This window comes from Mercenaria mercenaria, chromosome 13 (assembly GCF_021730395.1).
Source record: "Mercenaria mercenaria strain notata chromosome 13, MADL_Memer_1, whole genome shotgun sequence".
NCBI lineage: Eukaryota > Metazoa > Mollusca > Bivalvia > Venerida > Veneridae > Mercenaria > Mercenaria mercenaria.
The window spans coordinates 4,366,545-4,386,630 of record NC_069373.1 but is presented as its reverse complement, the minus strand read 5'-3'; the positions used below and the strand labels follow the sequence as shown (position 1 = coordinate 4,386,630).

Here is a 20,086-nt window from a genome sequence, read left to right as displayed (position 1 = left end):
CTAGTTTTATAACCCCGAAGACACATGTGAAGTTTCAAATCAATATCTGCATTAGTTTTGGAGATAGTAACTTGCATGTAAAACTTTAACCAAAATTTTCTAAGTCCAAAAGGGGGCATAATTTGCTCAAAATACATGTCAGAGTTATGGGACTTGACCCAGAGAGGTTGGTAATTGACCTAGAAAAAGAAGAAATAAGTTTCAAAGCTATATGCCTTTCACTGATGGCTGTATGTACTTGCATGCAAAAACTTAACCAAGGTGTGACGCCGACGCCGACGCCGACGCCAGGGTGAGTAGAATAGCTAGACTATTCTTCGAATAGTCGAGCTAAAAAAAACAAAAAAACAAAAAAAAAAAACAAATGGGGGGGGGGGGGGGGGGGGGGGGGGGGGAGAGGGAAGGGGGTGACCAATGTAAGGTGGTGACCAGGTGTAGGTACACAACATCACATGTTTATAATAAATGTGCATGGAAAAGAATAGAAGAAGTTTAATGAAATTCTTCCAATTGGTTGGTTTGTTATGTACAGATCTGTGGATTTTTAAACAATTAAAGGGCAATAACTAAATGGAAAATTGACCAATCGAAAAATAACTTGAAGGGCATCGTCGCAGTATCTTGGTTCATGTCTATTTCAAGTTTGATGAAATTCTACCTGCTAGTTACTGAGAAATGGCTGCAGACGGACATTTTTCATTAAATCAAGGGCAATAACTCTGAGGGAAATTGACCTATCAAAAAAAAAACTTGACGGGCATCAGCGCAGTATCTTGGTTCATGTCTATTTCAAATTTGATGAAATTCTACCTGTTAGTTACTGAGAAATGGCTGCAGACAGACATTTTTTATTAAATCAAGGGCAATAACTCTGAGGGAAATTGACCAATCAAAAAAAAAACTTGACGGGCATCATCGCAATATGTTGGTTCATGTTTATTTCAAGTTTCATGAAATTCTACCAAGTAGTTACTGAGAAATGGCTGCGGACGGACGGACGGACGGACGGACTGACAGACGGACGGACAACGCCATTTCAATACCCCCCTCCCGATTTCATCGGTGGGGGATAAAAATATTGAAAAACTGTTAGCCAGAGTAAATTTCAACATTCACCAAGATATGGGATTATAGTCAAGTAAAGATAAACAATCTCAGCTTTGGTACTTCAGTTTTCTGCAATTTGCAAATATTTCCACCTTAAAAATGGCAATTCGCAAACTTTTTGACCCGCATACACTTATACAGTATTTCTCAGGACTTGCAATCTGTATACTAACTCTTATAATGTTTGTAAAAAGCTTGGGGCTTAATTATCCTTGCAAATGAGACTATTCAACTGAGATTCATTTAATATAAAACATTTAACACTGACATATTAATAATATGACCATCAATCAAAATTGTCATTATTTTTTTCCACAACGGCTCTGTACCATTTACTGATTTTCATATATTAATCTCCTACTGGACCTATAGCCAATCTGTCTGCATAAAATGAGTTTTTGCTTATTTGGAAATTTACAACATAACGACAAGTTAAGATGAGCACTTACCAGAAGCAGGACTTGCATGTCTCACAAAAGATCTTTTTGGCTTTACATTCCTTCGCCTTTACGATGATTGGACAATTTGGACCGGGACAAAATCGGAGGGCTGGGTGACTCTGAAAAAAAGAAAGGAGAAAATATGAACACCTGTTTAAGTGAGTACTGGCAAATCCAATACGATAAAATGAGAGGCCTTTACAGAATAACATGAGAATTTACTTTGAAGGGGCTGCTGAGACTTATAAAATAACAATACAGTCATCATTGAATAAAGACAGATTTTAAATCATTACACTTACAATTGATGCTAAGAGTATCATGCTAAGAGTATCATGCTAAGAGTACCAGTTATTTAGCATTTAAACACTTGTTTTCAATAGTTTATCTACAATAAATTATTTCGAATTTTTTATTTTCAAATCAAAAACCTCTTTTTTATAAGAAAACATTGTGAATTTTTACTATTTCCTGTCCATAATCATGACCTAATTTTGCTAGGGTTTATCTCTGGATTTTGTTATAGTCATACTCTCAGGAATAATACCTTGGAACACATTTTAGCTGTTTATCATCCAAAGTAAATTGTGATACTAAATTATGCAAAAGAAAATTAAGTAGTCTACATAAATTTTGAGATGCTGCTTAAAAATGGCTTGGAATAGAGTATCCCACAACAACAAAAATAGTTCTGAAATTCGACTGCTATGAACATGCAGTATGTGTGATTCTCAGTTTATTCATAGCTGTCGCCAGATACTTCTCTCTCTAGAGATAGTATATCCAAAACAGTGACTTTATTGTGGAATACAATCATTATTTTGAGGTCAGATCTATAGGAACTATACGCAGTGGTGCACAACATGTGATCTAATGATCTGTATAGATCTGAATGACATCAATTTTACTTACAAAAAAACATCACCGATATATGTTACTTCAATTCTAGTACCACCTCCACCAAAAGTTTGCCTATTTTGCATCACATTTATTTTCAGCACAACTCAATAACTTCAAATGCTATGACATATTTACTTTAATGAACAACAATCAGATAATAACATCACATTTTCAAGAAAAAAAAATCATGTTAAAACAGAACATTTGTCATTGTAGGTTTTTAATGATAGAAAATGCCTAGATGTTTGTGTAAAGTATCCATATATATGACAGAATATTAGAATCTTTCATGGAAAGAGAAGACGCTTTAACTCCTGACCCTAGGTTCTATAATAGCACTGAGTAAATACTCTAAGCTTACCTTCACATATTCTAGGAAGGAAAACTGTGAATAGCGATCTCTGAGATCAGGTTTACTCAGTACACTGTAGAGAAAGTCCTCTGGAACCATAACTTCGCAGTCTTTAGCCATACATGATATACCTGTAAGAAAAATTCTTTGTTCAAATGCATGACACTGGGATAATGCAACTTTATAAATTCATTTTAGCCACTTAAGAAATCATTAATGACTGTGGCCAGATGCCATAACAACACTTGTCTTGTTCTCAGCTTGTAAGCTGAAGCAACAGAAAGGCTGTAAAGCTAACAAATAATAACCCTTACCCTGCTAAATTTCTATAATGGACTGGTCCATCTTTCAATTTGGACAGTACCACTTATTATTCAAAGGGGTTTTCACCGGAAATTTACTGACTGAATAGTGAACCGTGCAGACCATGATCAGACCGCACGGATGTGCAGGCTGATCTTGGTCTGCACTGGTCGCAAAGGCAGAATCATCTGCCGCCAGCAGGCTAAGGTTTAAACGAAAACTAACCATACCATATGTTCTCACATGTAAGATGCATTCGCATGTAAGACGCACCCTGACATCAGAATGCAATCTGGGGCCTTGTGTATTCTCATGACATCAAGTATTTTGTGAAATCACATCAAATACATCTAAAGTAGTAGATGCTTTTAAAGTGCAAAGAAAGCTTTCCACTGATAAAGGAGATCCCATTTGGCTGTTAGAAGGTTAAGGGAATTTCTATTTTATGAATCTTTGGGTAAACCAATGTGGTATACCCCCTCTGATACATGTTTATGAACATTCACATCACCAAGGTAACAAACTTGCTCACAGTCTTTTACTCTCCCAACTAGCTAACCCCATTCTGATAAAACTTAATATTTTCACATTCATGTAACCACGGTAACCAACATGCTAGGTTATCTTGTGCTTTACCTTCTTAGCGAACAGTTGAAGCTTTTACTTGTTCCAGTTCTGAAACTGTATCATAGATAACACATTTTAAAGTTCTTTGATATATGTGTTTCTTTTTAATTTAAGGGACAGTGACCTCAATTTTAGAGGACTAAGGCCTGAGCCCTTGGAGCGAATATTTTATCACAATTTTCACGTTGCGGGGCAATTTTTGTGAATATTCTTCACCAATAAAATAAAAATAAACAAGAGGACCATGATGGTCCTGAATCGCTCACCTCTTCCCACATGACCCAGTTTTGAGTATGACGTCGTTTTTTCTATTATTTGATATAGTGACCTAGTTTTTGAGCTCATGTGACCCAGTTTCGAACTTGACCTAGATATTATCAAGATAAAAATTCTGACCAATTTTCATGAAGATCCATTGAAAAATATGGTCTCTAGGTTTTTCTATTATTTGACCTATTGACCTAGTTTTCGAAGGTACTTGACCTTGTTTTGAACTTGACCTAGATATCATCAAGGTGAACATTCTCACTAATTTTCATGAGATCTTTTCATGAAGATCTCATGAAAAATATGGCCTCTAGAGAGGTCACAAGGTTTTTCTATTTTTATACCTACTGGCCTAGTTTTTGACCGCACATGACCCAGTTTCGAAACTGACCTAGATATCATCAAGGTGAACATTCAGATCAATTTTCATGAAGTTCCATTGAAAAATATGGCCTCTAGAGAGGTCAAAAACTTTTAATAATTTTAGACCTACTGACCTAGTTTTTGACCACAGTTGACTCAGTTTCAAACTTGACCTAGATATCATCAAGATGAACATTCAGACCAACTTTCATACAGATCCCATGAAGGGTATGGCCTCTAGAGAGGTCACAAGGTTTTTTATTATTTGACCTACTGACCTAGTTTTTTAAGGCACGTGGCCCAGTTTCAAACTTGACCTAGATATCATCAAGGTGAACATTCTGACCAACTTTTATGGAGATCCATTCACAAGTATGACCTCTAGAGAGGTCACAATGTTTTTCTATTTTTAGACCTACTGACCTAGTTTTTGACCCCACATGACCCTGTTTCGAGCTTGACTTAGATATCATCAAGATGAACATTCAGACCAATTTTCATACAGATCCAATGAAACATATGGCCTTTAGAGAGGTCACAAGGTTTTTCTATTATTTGACCTACTGACCTAGTTTTTGAAGGCACGTGAGCCACTTTAGAACTTGACCTAGATATCATCAAGGTGAACGTTCTGACCAATTTTCATGAAGATGTCATGAAATATATGGCCTCTAGAGAGGTCACAAGGTTTTTCTATTTTTAGACCTACTGACCTAGTTTTTGATAGCACGTGACCCATTTTCGAACTTGACTTAGATATCATCAAGATGGACATTCAGACCAACTTTCATACAGATCCCATGAAAAATATGGCCTTTAGAGAGGTCACAAGGTTTTTCTAATATTTGACCTACTGACCTAGTTTTTGACGGCACGTGACCGAGTTTCGAACTTGACTTAGATATCATCAAGGTGAACGTTCTGACCAATTTTCATGAAGATCTTGTGAAATATATGGCCTCTAGAGAGGTCACAAGGTTTTTCTATTTTTAGACCTACTGACCTAGTTTTTGAAGGCAGGTGACCCAGTTTCGAACTTGACCTAGATATCATCAAGATGAACATTCTGACCAACTTTCATAAAGATCCCATGAAAAATGTGACCTCTAGAGTGGTCACAAGGTTTTTCTATTTTTAGACCTACTGACCTAGTTTTTGACCGCATGTGACCCAGTTTCGAACTTGACCTAGATATCATCAAGATGAACATTTTGATTAACTTTCATGAAGATCCCATGAAAAATGTGACCTCTAGAGTGGTCACAAGGTTTTTCTATTTTTAGACCTACTGACCTAGTTTTTGACCGCATGTGACCCAGTTTCGAACTTGACCTAGATATCATCAAGATGAACATTCTAACCAATTTTCATAAAGATCCCATGAAAAATGTGACCTCTAGAGTGGTCACAAGCAAAAGTTTACGGACGCACGGACTGACGGACGGACGGACGACGGACACCGCGCGATCACTAAAGCTCACCTTGTCACTTTGTGACAGGTGAGCTAATAAAAACAAGAGATGTCACTAATGGTGACAAATGCCCCCGTAGCGCCTTGACCTTTGACCTGGTGACCCCAGTCAGTAGGGGTCGTGTACTCAATAAGTACTATCAGCATGTGAAGTTTGAAGGTCCTGGGTTCGCGAGTAAAGTGCCTTCATGCAAAAAGTTAATGTTGTGACGAACGAACGGACGGACAGTTGAAAACTAATATGCCTCCCTTCGGGGGCAAAAAAATAAAGAGTGTTACAAGATTTATTTTATTAAGGAAATAGGACTATTCTTAACCTTACCAAAATAAAGACAGGCATCAAAAATATTGATGTATCTATCTATTTTACTACTATATAAATCGTAAAATAGATAACAGTTGACAGACAGGAATGCTGAGGTTACAAATGTACATGTACTACTGTATAAGGGTAGAAAGTTTGCAAATTGCCAATTCCAAACATTTTGCACTGCACAGAAAGCTAAGTGCTGAAGCCAAGTGTGTTTCTCTTTATTTGACTATAAAGATGTGACTTTGTAAATTTATCCCAATTGATACTTCCCCAAAGCTTCTGATTTGAATTCTCAAACATTTGCCAACTTTTCCTCTTTTACAGTAAGGGTATTGGCTGAAAAGAAATTCATTCTGTTTTTCAGAATTTGGGGCAAAAACATTAATTTTTAGGTTGGAGCCGGGAGGGGGCGGATATGGTGTTGATATTTGGCACTTAAAATGAATGGCCCTAAGGGGATAAAGCAGAAACATTTCTTGAAAAGGTGAAACAGCAAACTGTCGTTTAAGTGTGAAAATTGGTGGCAAGTTTCTGTGAACTATGAAAACTTCAAAACAAACACAATGTTACACCTACATGCATATAACACTACTAGCATGGTTCTTCATTAAGAAGTAAACTGCCTTACCAAGGGTAACCCCCTGTTGTATCTGGACCTGACAATATGCATCCCAGCATTCCCCACAAAACATGTGTCCACATGAGAGATCATGCAACTCTTCTCGAGATATCTGATTCAAGCACACCGTACATACTGCTGACGACCCAACAATTGGTTGCTGAAAGCAAAAATTAGGCATTTTCTTATTTCATGAACCCTTACCAAACAAAATCTTTGTATCATTTCAGCTTTTACAGCAAATTTCTTTAATAAAACAAATTCTACTTATTCTTTTAATTGTTTCAGCACAGATTAAAATTAAAAGACAGGCTATCCATGTTAAAATACCAAGAAGTTGTATTCGTTATATGGTTGGATTTATTTTGCACTTTTAATCTTTCACATTAAGCAAAACAGCAAATGATTATGTATAAAGCCTCTGTCGTTAGACAAAGATCATGTTTTTGTTTGTTGACTTTTAAGTCACTTTAAAACAAATTTAAGCAATTTTCCAGCCCCACTCTTCTGTAAGTCAGCTGAGTAGCTTGAAGCCTTTTTCAGGAAAGAATTCTATACCCCATTTTGTAGGGGTTTCATTATTGAAGTAGTAGGTGAAAGCTGCAAAGTACAGGGGGATCTGGGGGCCCTCCCATTTAGGAATTAATTTGCTGCAAGAATAATTGACAGGGCTTCAGACCACTATAGCAGGAAATCCATGTCCCATGGCCACTTATGAAACCCAAGGACCCTAAAAAAGGTTTTGACTCAATAGCCATGATAGGCAACAATATGAAGTCAGCAAACTTAAATACACAGCTGCATATACACATTCCTTTACAAAAACTCTAAGAGGATACAATACCCTCATCTAAAGATGTTTAGTCTGATTTTTAAGTAACAACATAATTATCATATATCTATTTTCTAGCTTTAATGAAGATGGAAGACCACACCTGCCTAATGGTCAGACATACTCTAGTATGCAATATTATATAATTCAGATAGAGCAGGCACATATACAAAGTCATTTTTCCTTTTAAAAGCCAAATGAATGGATTCCTCTGATAAACCATTGACAGTAAGACTTAAATGATCTCCCCCAATCTGAATCACACAGGCACTAATTACTCATTTTAATCATACATAAATTTGCAAATCATTTAGAATTGTTACGGTAACAAATATGCTGTAAAGTGTAATTTCAAGCAGATCTGATAGATTAGAAATTTATGACTTTTACTAAAGTACAACTGACAGGAGGTAAATATTATTTGTTTTAAACATACCTGGTGTTTAACTTTTGGAATAATATTGGAATCAACCAACAGTTTTGTTGGATTTTTGGAATGGCTGCAAAAAGAAGAATGCAAAACATATCAGAAGCAAGTCTTGACATCGGTATAACATTCTAGAGGGTTATGAGTTTATACATGTATAGTTACAAATATAGCTTTTATAATATATCTAGAAAATATAGGTTACATGTATAAATAAAATTTAATGGGATTTCAGAAGAGCTGAGATGCATGAAAATTCTTGTTTCTTCTATACATGCTCAACTTGACTTTGTAAATGTATGTCTAACATCTCCCTCAAAATGATTTTTTTCATACACAATTAAATTTAGTAGAACTTTTCCTGGTACTAACTTAGTGATTTTCTCTATGAATACAATGTTTCTTTATAAGTTGGGTCTTATCATTATGCATATACAACAGGACTGTTTTGTCCTTTGATGTGTATTACCATAGTTATCATATTAAAAAGATTAAAGCAAACTTTCGAAACCATGCCTTGATATGATCATACCATTATAAAAGTTTTACAAATGCTTACAAAAGTATCAATATTACATTGATTGACAAATTTATATATGAACATACCATTCAATGACAAATTCTTTCCTCCAATTGTGAGCATGTAGTAACATTTTAGCCAGGGAGGGCTTGATCTGAAATACAATGCACATTGTTCTTTACAATCTGCAAACTGCATTATACAATATATATCACAGCAATATGGCATCTAAAGCAGTAAAAGAATAAATATGTTATTTTAAAAATGCCCATCTGTTGAAATGTATTAAAATTCTGGTACTTGCAGATGTCAAAATATGAGCCATGCCATGAGAAATCCAACATAATGGCTTTGCGAACAGCATGGATCCAGACCAGCCTGCGCATCCGTGCAGTCTGGTCAGGATCCATGCTGTTAGCTAACAGTTTCTCCAATTCCAATAGGCTTTGAAAGCGAACAGCATGGATCCTGACCAGACTGCGCGGATGCGCAGGCTGGTCTGGATCCATGCTGGTCGCAAAGCCACTATGTTGATTTTCTCATGGCGCAGCTCATATTCTTTTGTCACTATGAAAATCCTTATATAACCTTTAACCTGCTAAATTTCTAAAACGTACTGTTCAATCATTCAAATTGGGAAAGTATAACTGTTTATTATTCAAAGGGGTGTTCACTGAAAATTTACTGACTGAATAGCAAACAATGCAGACCATGATCAGCCTGCAGACTGATCTAGGTCTGCATTGGTCGCAAAGGCAAAATCACATGCCACAACAGGCTTAAGGTTAATCATGCCACCTTGTGGCAACATACATGTACTGTACATTGTCATCTGTAATACAACTTTGTCTATTACTCCAATCAGAAAAATATTAGATTCTGACATGCACTTCCATAAGTAAATGGTTCAGTTTTGCAATGTTATCTACCATTCTAAAAGTGCTGGACAATATGTAAGAAAAGAGTTATCTATAGTAAAGATTTTCTAAGTACAAAAAGGGCCATAATTCTGACAAAATGCAGGTTAGAGTTACGGTCCAGGACCTTCATAGTCCCCTAATGATGATAAACAAGTGTGCAAAGTTTCAAAGCTGTAGCTCTTATAGTTTTTGAGAAAAGGTGACCTAAACAAAAATTTTAACCAAGAATCTCAAATTTTCCATGTACAAAAAGAACCATAATTCTAACAAAATGCATATCAAAGTTTTGGGTCTTGACCTACATAGTCCCCTTACGATAAGAAACAAGTGTGCAAAGTTTCAAAGCTGTAGCTTTCATAGTTTGAGAAAAGGCGGACCTAAACAAAAGTTTAAACCATGAATCTCAAATATTCTATTAAAGTGCAAAAAGGGCCAAAATTCTGACAAAATACATAATATAAGAGTTACATGTATGGTTCTTGGCCTACACAGTCCCCTAATGATAATAAACATGGGTGCAAAGATTCAAAGATGTAACTCTTACAATATTTGAGAAAAGGTGAACCTAAACAAAATTTTAACCAATGCCGACGTCATGATGAAGGAGACAATACCTCGTAGATCTTTTTCAAAAACCAGACAGGCTAAAACTGTAAGGTAAGCAAAAATGGAGAAATATCTAATTTCAAACTCTTGCAAGCAATTTCTTTCAATATTGTTATCTCTTAAATTTTCATAAAATGTATGTTTATTACCTTTTAATTTTGACTGTATATATAATTATAAACGTAGAACAAAAGTAATTGTACAGTTATGCAAACCTTTTGTGAACTACACAAAACTTCCACTTCTTCATTAAGAAATCTTTCACAGTCCTCTAACTGTAACAGTTCATACTCAAAGTATTCTGGATCATCACTTTTCTTTGGTTTGTCAATGTCAAGGTCATCTGTATCGTTGTCATAGTAACCACAATAATCATCATCATCATCCATATGATCTGAGTCATGATCGTAATCCGAGTCATGCTCGGAATCTTGACTTTTCATATCATCTGACATGTTTTCTTTGTTGTTTCTCTCTTCTTTAATTTCCTGAAACAGAGAAGATTTATTTTAAATATCATTTGATGAACAATTCTGAACAAAATCCCAGGTGCACAACTTTGTGTGATTATTAACGTTCCTAAGATGATTAATTTCCCCACATGCAGTTCAAATATAGTCTAAGAGTATCTAATGTGTAACAAGTACTTCTAGGTCATTTATGCATTATCTTTTTACTAAGTCAAGAACTCAAGGGCCATAACTCTGGTTTTTCTGAATGAAATCCAAACAAAATCCCAGCACTACAACTTCTGATGCTAAATAACAATCCTATGACATTTGACGATTCCTGGTCGAATACTTCTCAAGATAGGCACAACACACAGACAAAGGTAAATCTAAGGGTCAGCAAGTCACAGCATCCAAATTTTGGTTGACACAAAAACAACAAGGACACTGATAGACAATGAACTTTTTTAATATCACTTTATTTGCCTCATTATAATAGTAAATAGCGCAATCCCGATTCTATCTAAACTGAAGAATAATCAAAACTGACACCAAATCTATCAATAAATGCTTAATGAACTGTTTTGTTAGATGTCAGTACATGTATGTAATGCTAGTGCAACCACAGCTTCCACATCCTCTGTCTAAAAGGTACTCAATCATTACGTACTGCTTGGGTTTAGAATGAATCATTAAAGGACTGGGGTTGGGCATTATGTTTTTGAAATTGGCAAAGCACCAAGCATCTGTATACCTGACACAACTGTAGGTTGAACACAGTCCTAGAAGTGTTAGAAGCGGCCAGGTATGATATTTTAAAACTTTGATGTTGCTCATTGCAGAGGTGGAGCAGTCTTCTGCGTATGCCCGGAAGTGATTATCAATTCGAGCGCACAAGAAAAATATGCAATTTTTTATGCCTATCTGCATGCATTTAGTGTATAATATGTATAATATACTGACTAAAGATCAGGGTTAGTATTACCAAGGTTACAAAATATATGCATTTAAGATACTTTTCGTTCAAACTGCTTTCCAGAGTCTGTAATTTATAGTGTCAGGCGCTCCAGGTATTCTAAATATTATGTGATAAAGCTCACTTGATTGGATATGATAATAACACAACAGGTACAGACCTGCCTTTTCACTATCAAAATTGTCAACTTTATGTATCAATTCATTTTGGGCTAATTTTTTTTCCCCAGCTTAATTTCAAATCAAATTCATGACTGCCAGACTGGGTATGATCTTTTATCAAAAGCTTATATTTGACAAAAATGTATATTCATTTCATGATTTAGTGAGCCAAATTTATTTATGTTTCGAAGGAAAATGTAAAGAATCCGGCGAACTCTGGCATCTGTGAACCTATTTGACTTAAAGGTAAATATTGAAATAACTGATTAAATCTTATCTGATAGCGAGCTCAAAGAAAAGGCTTGCTTGAGAATTGGGCTTAACAACAACGCAGGTAATAATATTATTATTACTTTCAAACTTTAAGGGAAAGGCAATGTTGTTTTGATGTTAATTCCATCTGCTGGGATTTCTTTAATCATTTAAAGAAGTGAAAGAATTTTCAGAATCTACTTAAAAATGAGGAAGTTATGAGCATTTGAATATTTGATCAAAATGGCAGCCATTTTATTTCCATTGCAACAAAAAAAAAAAAAAAATGGCAGATTTATTAAATTTACAGACACATATTTGAATTGTTTTTACTTATTTTTGTAAAATAATTTCTCTATTTTTTTTTCAGCTATAATGAAAGAAATTACCATGTGTTAAATCTTACACTCAAAAAAACATATAAAATAAATCTATTTAAAAGGTTATTTGCTAAATAAAGAATTTAGCACTGCAGTGTGAAAAAGACGTCATAAACACACAAAATGGCTGCCTCCATGATCAGCAATTTTCTTAAATTTCAAACTGCCATATCTTTTTTAATAGTGGTCCGATTTTAAAAATTCTTTCAGCGCTATAAAATGCTTGAGGATGGCTTTCATATGAAATTAACTTATTGTCAGCCTTTCTTTGTCCTTTAAGGTGGGCCAGTGGTTTAGTGGTACCATGACTGACTGTCGATACAAAGGTCCAGGGTTCGAATTCCGGTCCAGCCACTGGAAATTTCTGAGAAGCTCTTAAGTGTCTCCCACCTTAGAACCAAGAGGCCTGTACTGCTTCTTCCCAGGAAAGACGGCTTCGTGTGTGTCGGTGCTATACATCTGCCACATTAAAGAACCAGACTGTCTATTTGCAAAGAGCTAGGCTAAGTAGTAAGTTATAGCCAGAAAGGCTGTATCTAAAAGGATTTCTCTCTATCTGTTTCAGTGGGCTTTATCTCACTCTGTGTCTGTACTAGCAGAGGATGAATTCCGTGCCTTGTGTGGCTGCATCTGTTATATATGACAACTGTACTGTCTTTTACCATAAAACTTGCCTAAAAAGTATTGTTAGTTCATTAATTCTGAAATATAAAATCCCAATTTGGTCGTTTTACGACGCATTTTTCCCAATTGTAAAGGCCCCGGCCCAATTCCCAAACTAGTGGGGAAAAAACTCTGCAGTGATACATGTATTGGTACATGGTTGACTCAGATACATAACTATTCAGATGTTCAAAGGCCCTTTACATATTCATTTATTAAAAATATAAAATTTAAAAAAAAAAACCTTCTTCAAGCAAATATTCATCTCTCATTGAGCTATCAATACAACAGACCTGACCATATCTCTTGTTTCATTATAACTTAGATCGTTACCTGAATCAGTTGTCACTGACGCTATTATTGTTAGTTTTTATATATTTTTACTTTCGGTTTCAAATTGACTAGACACAGCTGTTGTAGGTGTAATAATCTGAGCAGTAAACAAATCTGTAGTTTTAAGGTTTGTCTGACAAACAAAACATCAATTTTGACATACTTTTAGCGTCACTTTTATTGATTTTCTTCGTATTAATATAATACTTACAACTGTAGACGGCATGTTTACTATCAGCAGACGCTTACATTATCATGCCTTTAAATGGCGTTGCTTAAGGGGAAGTAACTACAATTGGCTGTTTACAAAACAAAAACCATTTACATAAACATCAAACGTGATGTATTTCGGAACCTACTTTTCGTGTCATGTTGTTAAAATTGTCAGACATTTTTTTTCAACTTTCAACTGGGAATTCTGAAGGTAAAATTGGGAAAAAACCATACTATTTCTCATTGGGATTGGGGCCGAAGTTTGGTCCCAAATCGACCAAAAAAAAAGCACTGCACTGGCATCTGTGTACAGAGCGATTTTCGGTAATTTGCAAAGTATAATGTTTGCCATAACAGGTATGATTTAAAACTCCATGTATGTCAGTGTGTTTTCCGCTTACACTCTGTTTTCTCTCTATTAACATTTTAATCATGACTAGAACACTTTTCCAGTCTCACTTATCCTGACATGCTTTACTGTCAGGTTTTATCTCCCTCTCACCTATTTACTAACAATCCGATGTGCACTTACTTCCTGCCTATAACACTCACTAGAGGGGTTGGCAGTATTCAGAGATAGATAAATTCTCAGTCATGTAAAGCTGTGTGGGTACAGATAACTCGCCAATAGCGGGTCACTATCTAAACTTTTAGCATATAGTGAAGACATTTTAGACTTTAATGATATCTAAACTTACTTACACTTAAAACTGTTGCTCTCATTCATATCAATATCTGATTTATTTGAATCATTCTTTTATGTCTGAAGTTATGATGAAATATTTATACCTGTCTAATTTACCAATAGGGGGTCACTTTTGCCAATAGGGGGTCACCTAGTTCATCATTTTTTTATCCATCCAAAATTTGTCTTTTTCTGACAAAACATGACTGTGGTATTAGAAATGAACATTTCAAGACAGAATATAATGAGAGACAGTATGTTTACATTTGAAACTTCTTCTTCTTCCCATTAAAGTACAGGGCCCTCTCTGGAGCATAGACGTACTTGGAAACTGTACAAGGTAAAAGTGAGGCGCAGAAACAAATGTGCAGGATAAAAGAAGATAAAACCATGAAGTGCGTCTAGTGAAGAGTGCCCAGTCCCGCCTTGAAGCTGTCCAAGGTCTGGGAGGTGGCAATGGCTTCTGGCAGCTGGTTCCAGAGTCTGATAGCAGACGGGAAGAAGGAGTTCCTGTATGTGTCTGTCCGGCAATAAGGCACCAGGTATCTGTATGTGTGACCTCTAGTAGACAGTGCGGCTGGGTGTAGGTACATGGGCGCAGGAGATATTAAGTCAAAGAATATAGCACTAGTTTTCACAGTTGTATTTCTATGCATAATTAGCACCACCTATATCTAAAACTAAAATCAAAATATTGATTCACGGAACCTTTTATCATTTATCTAGATTTGCCAGTTTAAACCAGTATAACATCAAATCAACCTTTGATTTGTGTTTTTAAGCAAAATAAACAACATTTTGACTATCCCTGAAATGGGTGATTCTCTATTGGCTGAATGACCACCTCTGTTTGATGGCACTTTTTTCATCGAAGTCAATCTAAAATCCATAATCATATTATTCCTATGAAAGTGTGTAATTCACTCTTCAAAATGGTACCAGATTTGTGTGGTTTTATCTAAGAAATTGTGAGGTATCTACATTTACATATTTCACCCAACCATCGATTTCCGACTATCACTGGGCGGCGCTGTCAGAGAAACAGTTGTTAAAGAAATGATATGTTACAATGTTAAAATAATAAAAGCTAAAAAAGACAGTATGCTACAGTTAAAATGGGGCAGAGGCAATAGAATTACATACTGACCACCGCCAGCCTCTCTCTAAAGATACCAAGACTGGGGCTAGATTTAACATAAGTTGGTAGGGAGTTCCAGAGACGGATGGTCCTTGGGAAGTAGGAGTTAGAAAAGTACTGAGTGGGAGACATGGGGATTAAGTAATTTAGGTTTCTAGTTGGAATAAGATGAGATTGATCGACTGCAACTGTCTGGGTCCTTATTTTATAAAACATTACTAATGAGTTGTGTAACCTTCTATATTGGAGTGTATTCCATTCTAAAGTTTTCAGCATTTGTGTAACACTACTGGTGTAACTGTAGTCGTACATGACGTACCTAGCAGCTGACCTTTGGACATTTTTGACTTTGCTAGTGAGGGTTTTTTGCCAGGGATGCCAGACGCTTGAACAGTACTCGAGTTGAGGGCGGACATAGGTGTTATAGGCAGCAATTTTGACCTTTTTATTGTCAGTTTTCACATTCCGTTGTATGAAGCGAAGAGTGGAAGTTGCTTTGGAAGTGATATTGTCAATGTGTTTGGACCAGTTTAGATCTTTGGAAATGGTTATGCCTAGGTATTTAGCTGCCTCACAAGTTTTTAACTCTATGTTGTGAAGTTTGTAGGGGTAGACCACGGGATTTTTCTTTCTAAAGATTCTAAGGACTTCACACTTGTCCGGGTTGAACTCCATGGACCATGTCTTCTCCCAGGTTTCTAAGTTAATGAGGTCTTGTTGCAGAGATACTGTACACTATCTGAAATGGAGTTGATGGTAAGGTATATTATGGTGTCATCTGCAAACATTCTTGCGTTACATTTGACCGAGTCTAGTAAGTCATTGATATATACCAGGAAGAGACATGGCCCAAGAACAGACCCCTGGGGAACTCCAGACAGTACAGGAAGTTCACTGGAAAAATGACCATCAACAGCGACTTTCTGGGATCGGTTGGACAGGAAAGATTTGACCCAATTGGTAATTTGTGGGTCGACACCAAGGCTTTGTAGTTTATAAATTAGTCTTATGTGATCGACCTTGTCAAACGCCTTGGAGAAGTCCATGACAATAACATCTGTTTGTTGACCCTGTTCAGTGTTATTGTAAAGTTCCTGAGTGAAATTAATGAGCTGAGTCTCACAACTGTGACATGATCTAAAGCCATGCTGGAACTGGCTAAGTAGCTTATGCTTGTCAAAATAGGTCATAAGATTGGAAACAACAATGTGTTCAAGGAGTTTAGAAGCAATGCAAGTTAGGGAAATTGGGCGATAGTTACTAGGTTTAGACTTGAGACCTTTTTTAAATACGGGTGCTACAGTGGCTTTTTTCCAATCACTGGGTACTAGGCCAGATTCGAGAGATAACCTGTATATATGGGCAAGTACAGGAGCAATCTCATGGTGGAGTTCTTTTAGGATGCGTGGGGATAGTTCATCAGGTCCTGAGGCTTTAGGTGGGGATAGGCCATGGAGCAGTTTTTCCACACCTTCAGTGGTGACCTGGATCTTATTCATCTTGGAGACTGGGGATGAGAACACGCTGAAGCATATACGCTTTAGACTAAGGGGCTTGGGAGGGGAAAAGACAGATTCAAATTGTTTGTTTAAGATATTAGCCTTTTGGATGGGGTCCGTGTAGGTAAGACCATCTGATTTGAGGGGGGCGATGCCGACATTTTCTTTTTTGTTGTGCTTGATGAAACTGTAGAACTTTTTGTTTTTACCAGGTTGTGAGTCATGGTCAAATATGATACTTTCCATATATGACCAGTATTGGGCTCTTATCTGCTTCTGGATAGAAGACTTAAGGGATCTGAATCTTTGTTGGCGGGCTGAGGAGGGAGATTTGTGTAGTTTCTGGTAAAATTTATCACGCTTGTGTATAAGCCTGATAATTCTTGGGGTTAACCATGGCAAGTCGGCACGGGGTTTAGACATTTTAGATGGAATGTGTTTTGACTGGGATTCATTAAGGCAGTCCTTGAATGAATTCCACGCTACTTCAGGGTCTGAAATGCTCAAAAATATTCTACTTTGAAGAATTCAAGAGTGCTAAAATCCAAGTCAGGAAACATGGTTGCAAGAGTTACCTACTCATGGAACGCAAACTCATTAGATTAGATCCATCTTCTTTTGTCTAATAATTGCTAAATGATAAGTTTATAAAACTTGATACTTAAACACTGTATACTGTAATATGTTTAAGAGAGATTCACATTTTATTTTCAAGTGACCCGCTATTCATAATTTTAACATGTCCAAAACATTGTGGAATGATACTTATTTCACTTGGGTATTGATTACATTTTACTCGGACTTTATCATTGACTCCCTGTGTAAAATCTCAAACTTTTAACTATAAAAAGGTATTAAATCGATATAATATTCCAATGAAACTCCACAGTTTTGTTGTTTGTAGCATCACCTAGGGCATGTGCAGTGAAAAATCTTAATTTGATTTTTAAAATAGTGTGATATTTATTTCTAAAGTCACTATATGTTCATTGTAATATACTTCGTTATACCCAAGTGGAAACTGGCAGGTACTCGAAAATGCAGCTCTCTGATTGGTCAATTAGAACCCCTAATGTACTGTGATGTCATGATAAAGTTATGAATTGACAGTGATTCTCTATTGGCGAGTTGACTGTACCAATCGGTTTGATAGTAAACCCTGTTATAAATGCGTTCCATGCATTTCATTTGTTACATGTTTACACATTTCAAATTTTGAAAATGAATACGGAAGATATTATGTAGGTTTAACATGCCATTTTTTAACTTTTGTTCATATATGGCGTATTTAATTATGTTTTCCTGGTGAAAAATAACCACACTAGTGAAAAAACGTGTGTGTAAAACTATAAATCATGATGTTTAAATTGCGTCATTTTCCACCACAGGTTTTGATCCTAAATACTTGAGACGTAGAGGCAGATATACAGTAAATGTCACTCTGTGAAATCAGTCTGCCTTGCAGTTAGTCCAAATAATTGTACTCGAGAGTTGAATATCGTTATATCATTTTGACTTGTCGATATCCGCCTCCGAGTACAAACCAGAAAAGGTAAAGAATGTGGTAGCACTGTCCTCTTCTTTGCGTAAGTAACACCCAATGGAATCCGTTGGGGGGGGGGGAATTATGTTATAATAATGCAACGGATAAAAAAAAGAAATACATACATAGAAAGCCTGTAATTTTTCCTTTTCAATGATGTATATATTACCGAGATCTCTTGATAAAAATTCAAACTATGGCAGTTAAAATATTGCAAGGTTTAACACGAGTGTACTACATATTGGAAAATGGCCGATCACTGGTAAACACATTACTACACGAAGCGTTTTCATTGGTCACGCCTCCGACCGCCATTATATGAAGTTAGAGGTTTAAATTTTTTACAACAGTAATTCTTGATAAATATGTCCTGTTCTTATGTTTTTTATTTACTATTTATGATTTAAAACAACAGGTAAGCAGTTAGGGCTAAAGAAAAATCGTGACTACTGATAAACCGTAATTTCAATTGACCACAGTTTCCACCACAGTTTTGATTGTTTCTGGTTGAGACCTCAGGTAGACAACGTAAAATATCAAAATGTAAAATCGGTCTGCCCGAGGTCTCATTATTTAGACTACCTTGCAGTCGAAGAACTGAGACGAGTTTAGCAATTTTTTTATTTTATTGGAAACTGGAGGGTCACTGTAACATAATTTGATGGCAGTATCTTACAACTGTTTTAAAAGAGTTTTATTCCGGTAATATATTATGTGAAGTGGAACAGTAACGCCTCCAGTATCTGCGCAATTATTTGTTTATCGGAAAACCAACAGAAGAAAAAAACAAATTATTCATAAATTTGTTTCAATGTTTGTAAACAAACACAAGTTCTTGTGACTCCCATTAACATAAGTCGGTTTTAATCTAAAAAAATACCTGTGGATTTAAGCTTTATTCTGTTTGGTATACCTAAAATTTATTTAGTTAACAAAACATAAACAGAAACTATGTCTCTTTGTGTGTCATCTCTGTTTGTCTCACAAAGGGGTCATCTGCAGGATGTGACGTTTGTCCTAGATTTTTATTTCCGGTTTCGGTTTAGTACGCTGTTCACCGAAATGAACCGAAACGGACAATTAATCGGGTTTTCTAAGATTGTTTACACTGCGCTTAACGTAAAAATGTTTAAAAGTCAAAACGTATATAATATGGTAAATAATGTCAAACTTTGGTTTCATCACCAGTCATGCAAACACTGGAGAATCTTGTCTTGACCAAGAATAAACGTGTATTAAGAAGTTATCGTGAGTAGAATTTTAAGAAGTAATATGAAATAAGGTACTGTCTCAATCGGGAATCGTTACAGTCCACCAGCTTGCCCAGAAATATGCGTTTGTATCAATTTAAAGGAAGATTTTGGAAAAAAACCCCACAATACTGCCCATATTTGTACTGATGTGCAAGACGTTGCGGTTCGGACAAGTTATGTGTACTTTAATCACACACAAGGAAAAAGCGTATTCTTCCAAAAAATCCGAAGTCAGACACACTGTGCACGTGCCGGAAGGACACATTTTTTAATTTGATAGTATACCTCATTCGGTGTATATCGCATGTTACCGTATCGCAACGAAAATCAGTAGGATCGATTCCCTAATATGAAATTAGGCGCTGCCTATCTGACGGAAAAACCTAGTCATACGGATTCTTTCTTTTTTCTGCATCAATTGTTCTTTCTGATATTTTCAATTTGGCTTTCAGTTTTGACAGTAAGCCTGATGGT

At 36.0% G+C, this 20,086-nt stretch overlaps 1 protein-coding gene across 2 annotated transcripts in view; it reads right to left on the bottom strand.

Moving 5' to 3' along the window:
- Nucleotides 1-19,393, bottom strand: part of LOC123530047 (potential E3 ubiquitin-protein ligase ariadne-2-like) — a 33,863-nt gene extending 14,470 nt beyond the window's left edge. Inside the window, exons 1-7 of one of the 2 annotated variants that reach the window (XM_045310737.2) lie at nt 19,240-19,393; nt 10,283-10,555; nt 8,628-8,695; nt 8,031-8,094; nt 6,772-6,922; nt 2,809-2,930; nt 1,557-1,666 (exon numbers count right to left, since the gene is read on the bottom strand). In XM_045310737.2, coding sequence (XP_045166672.1) covers nt 1,557-1,666; nt 2,809-2,930; nt 6,772-6,922; nt 8,031-8,094; nt 8,628-8,695; nt 10,283-10,522 — 755 coding nt within the window. In that variant the 5' untranslated portion in view covers nt 10,523-10,555; nt 19,240-19,393. The remainder of the gene's footprint in view (nt 1-1,556; nt 1,667-2,808; nt 2,931-6,771; nt 6,923-8,030; nt 8,095-8,627; nt 8,696-10,282; nt 10,556-19,239) is intronic. The other variant, XM_045310738.2, reaches the window with a different exon arrangement.
- Between the last annotated feature and the right edge of the window lie 693 nt (nt 19,394-20,086).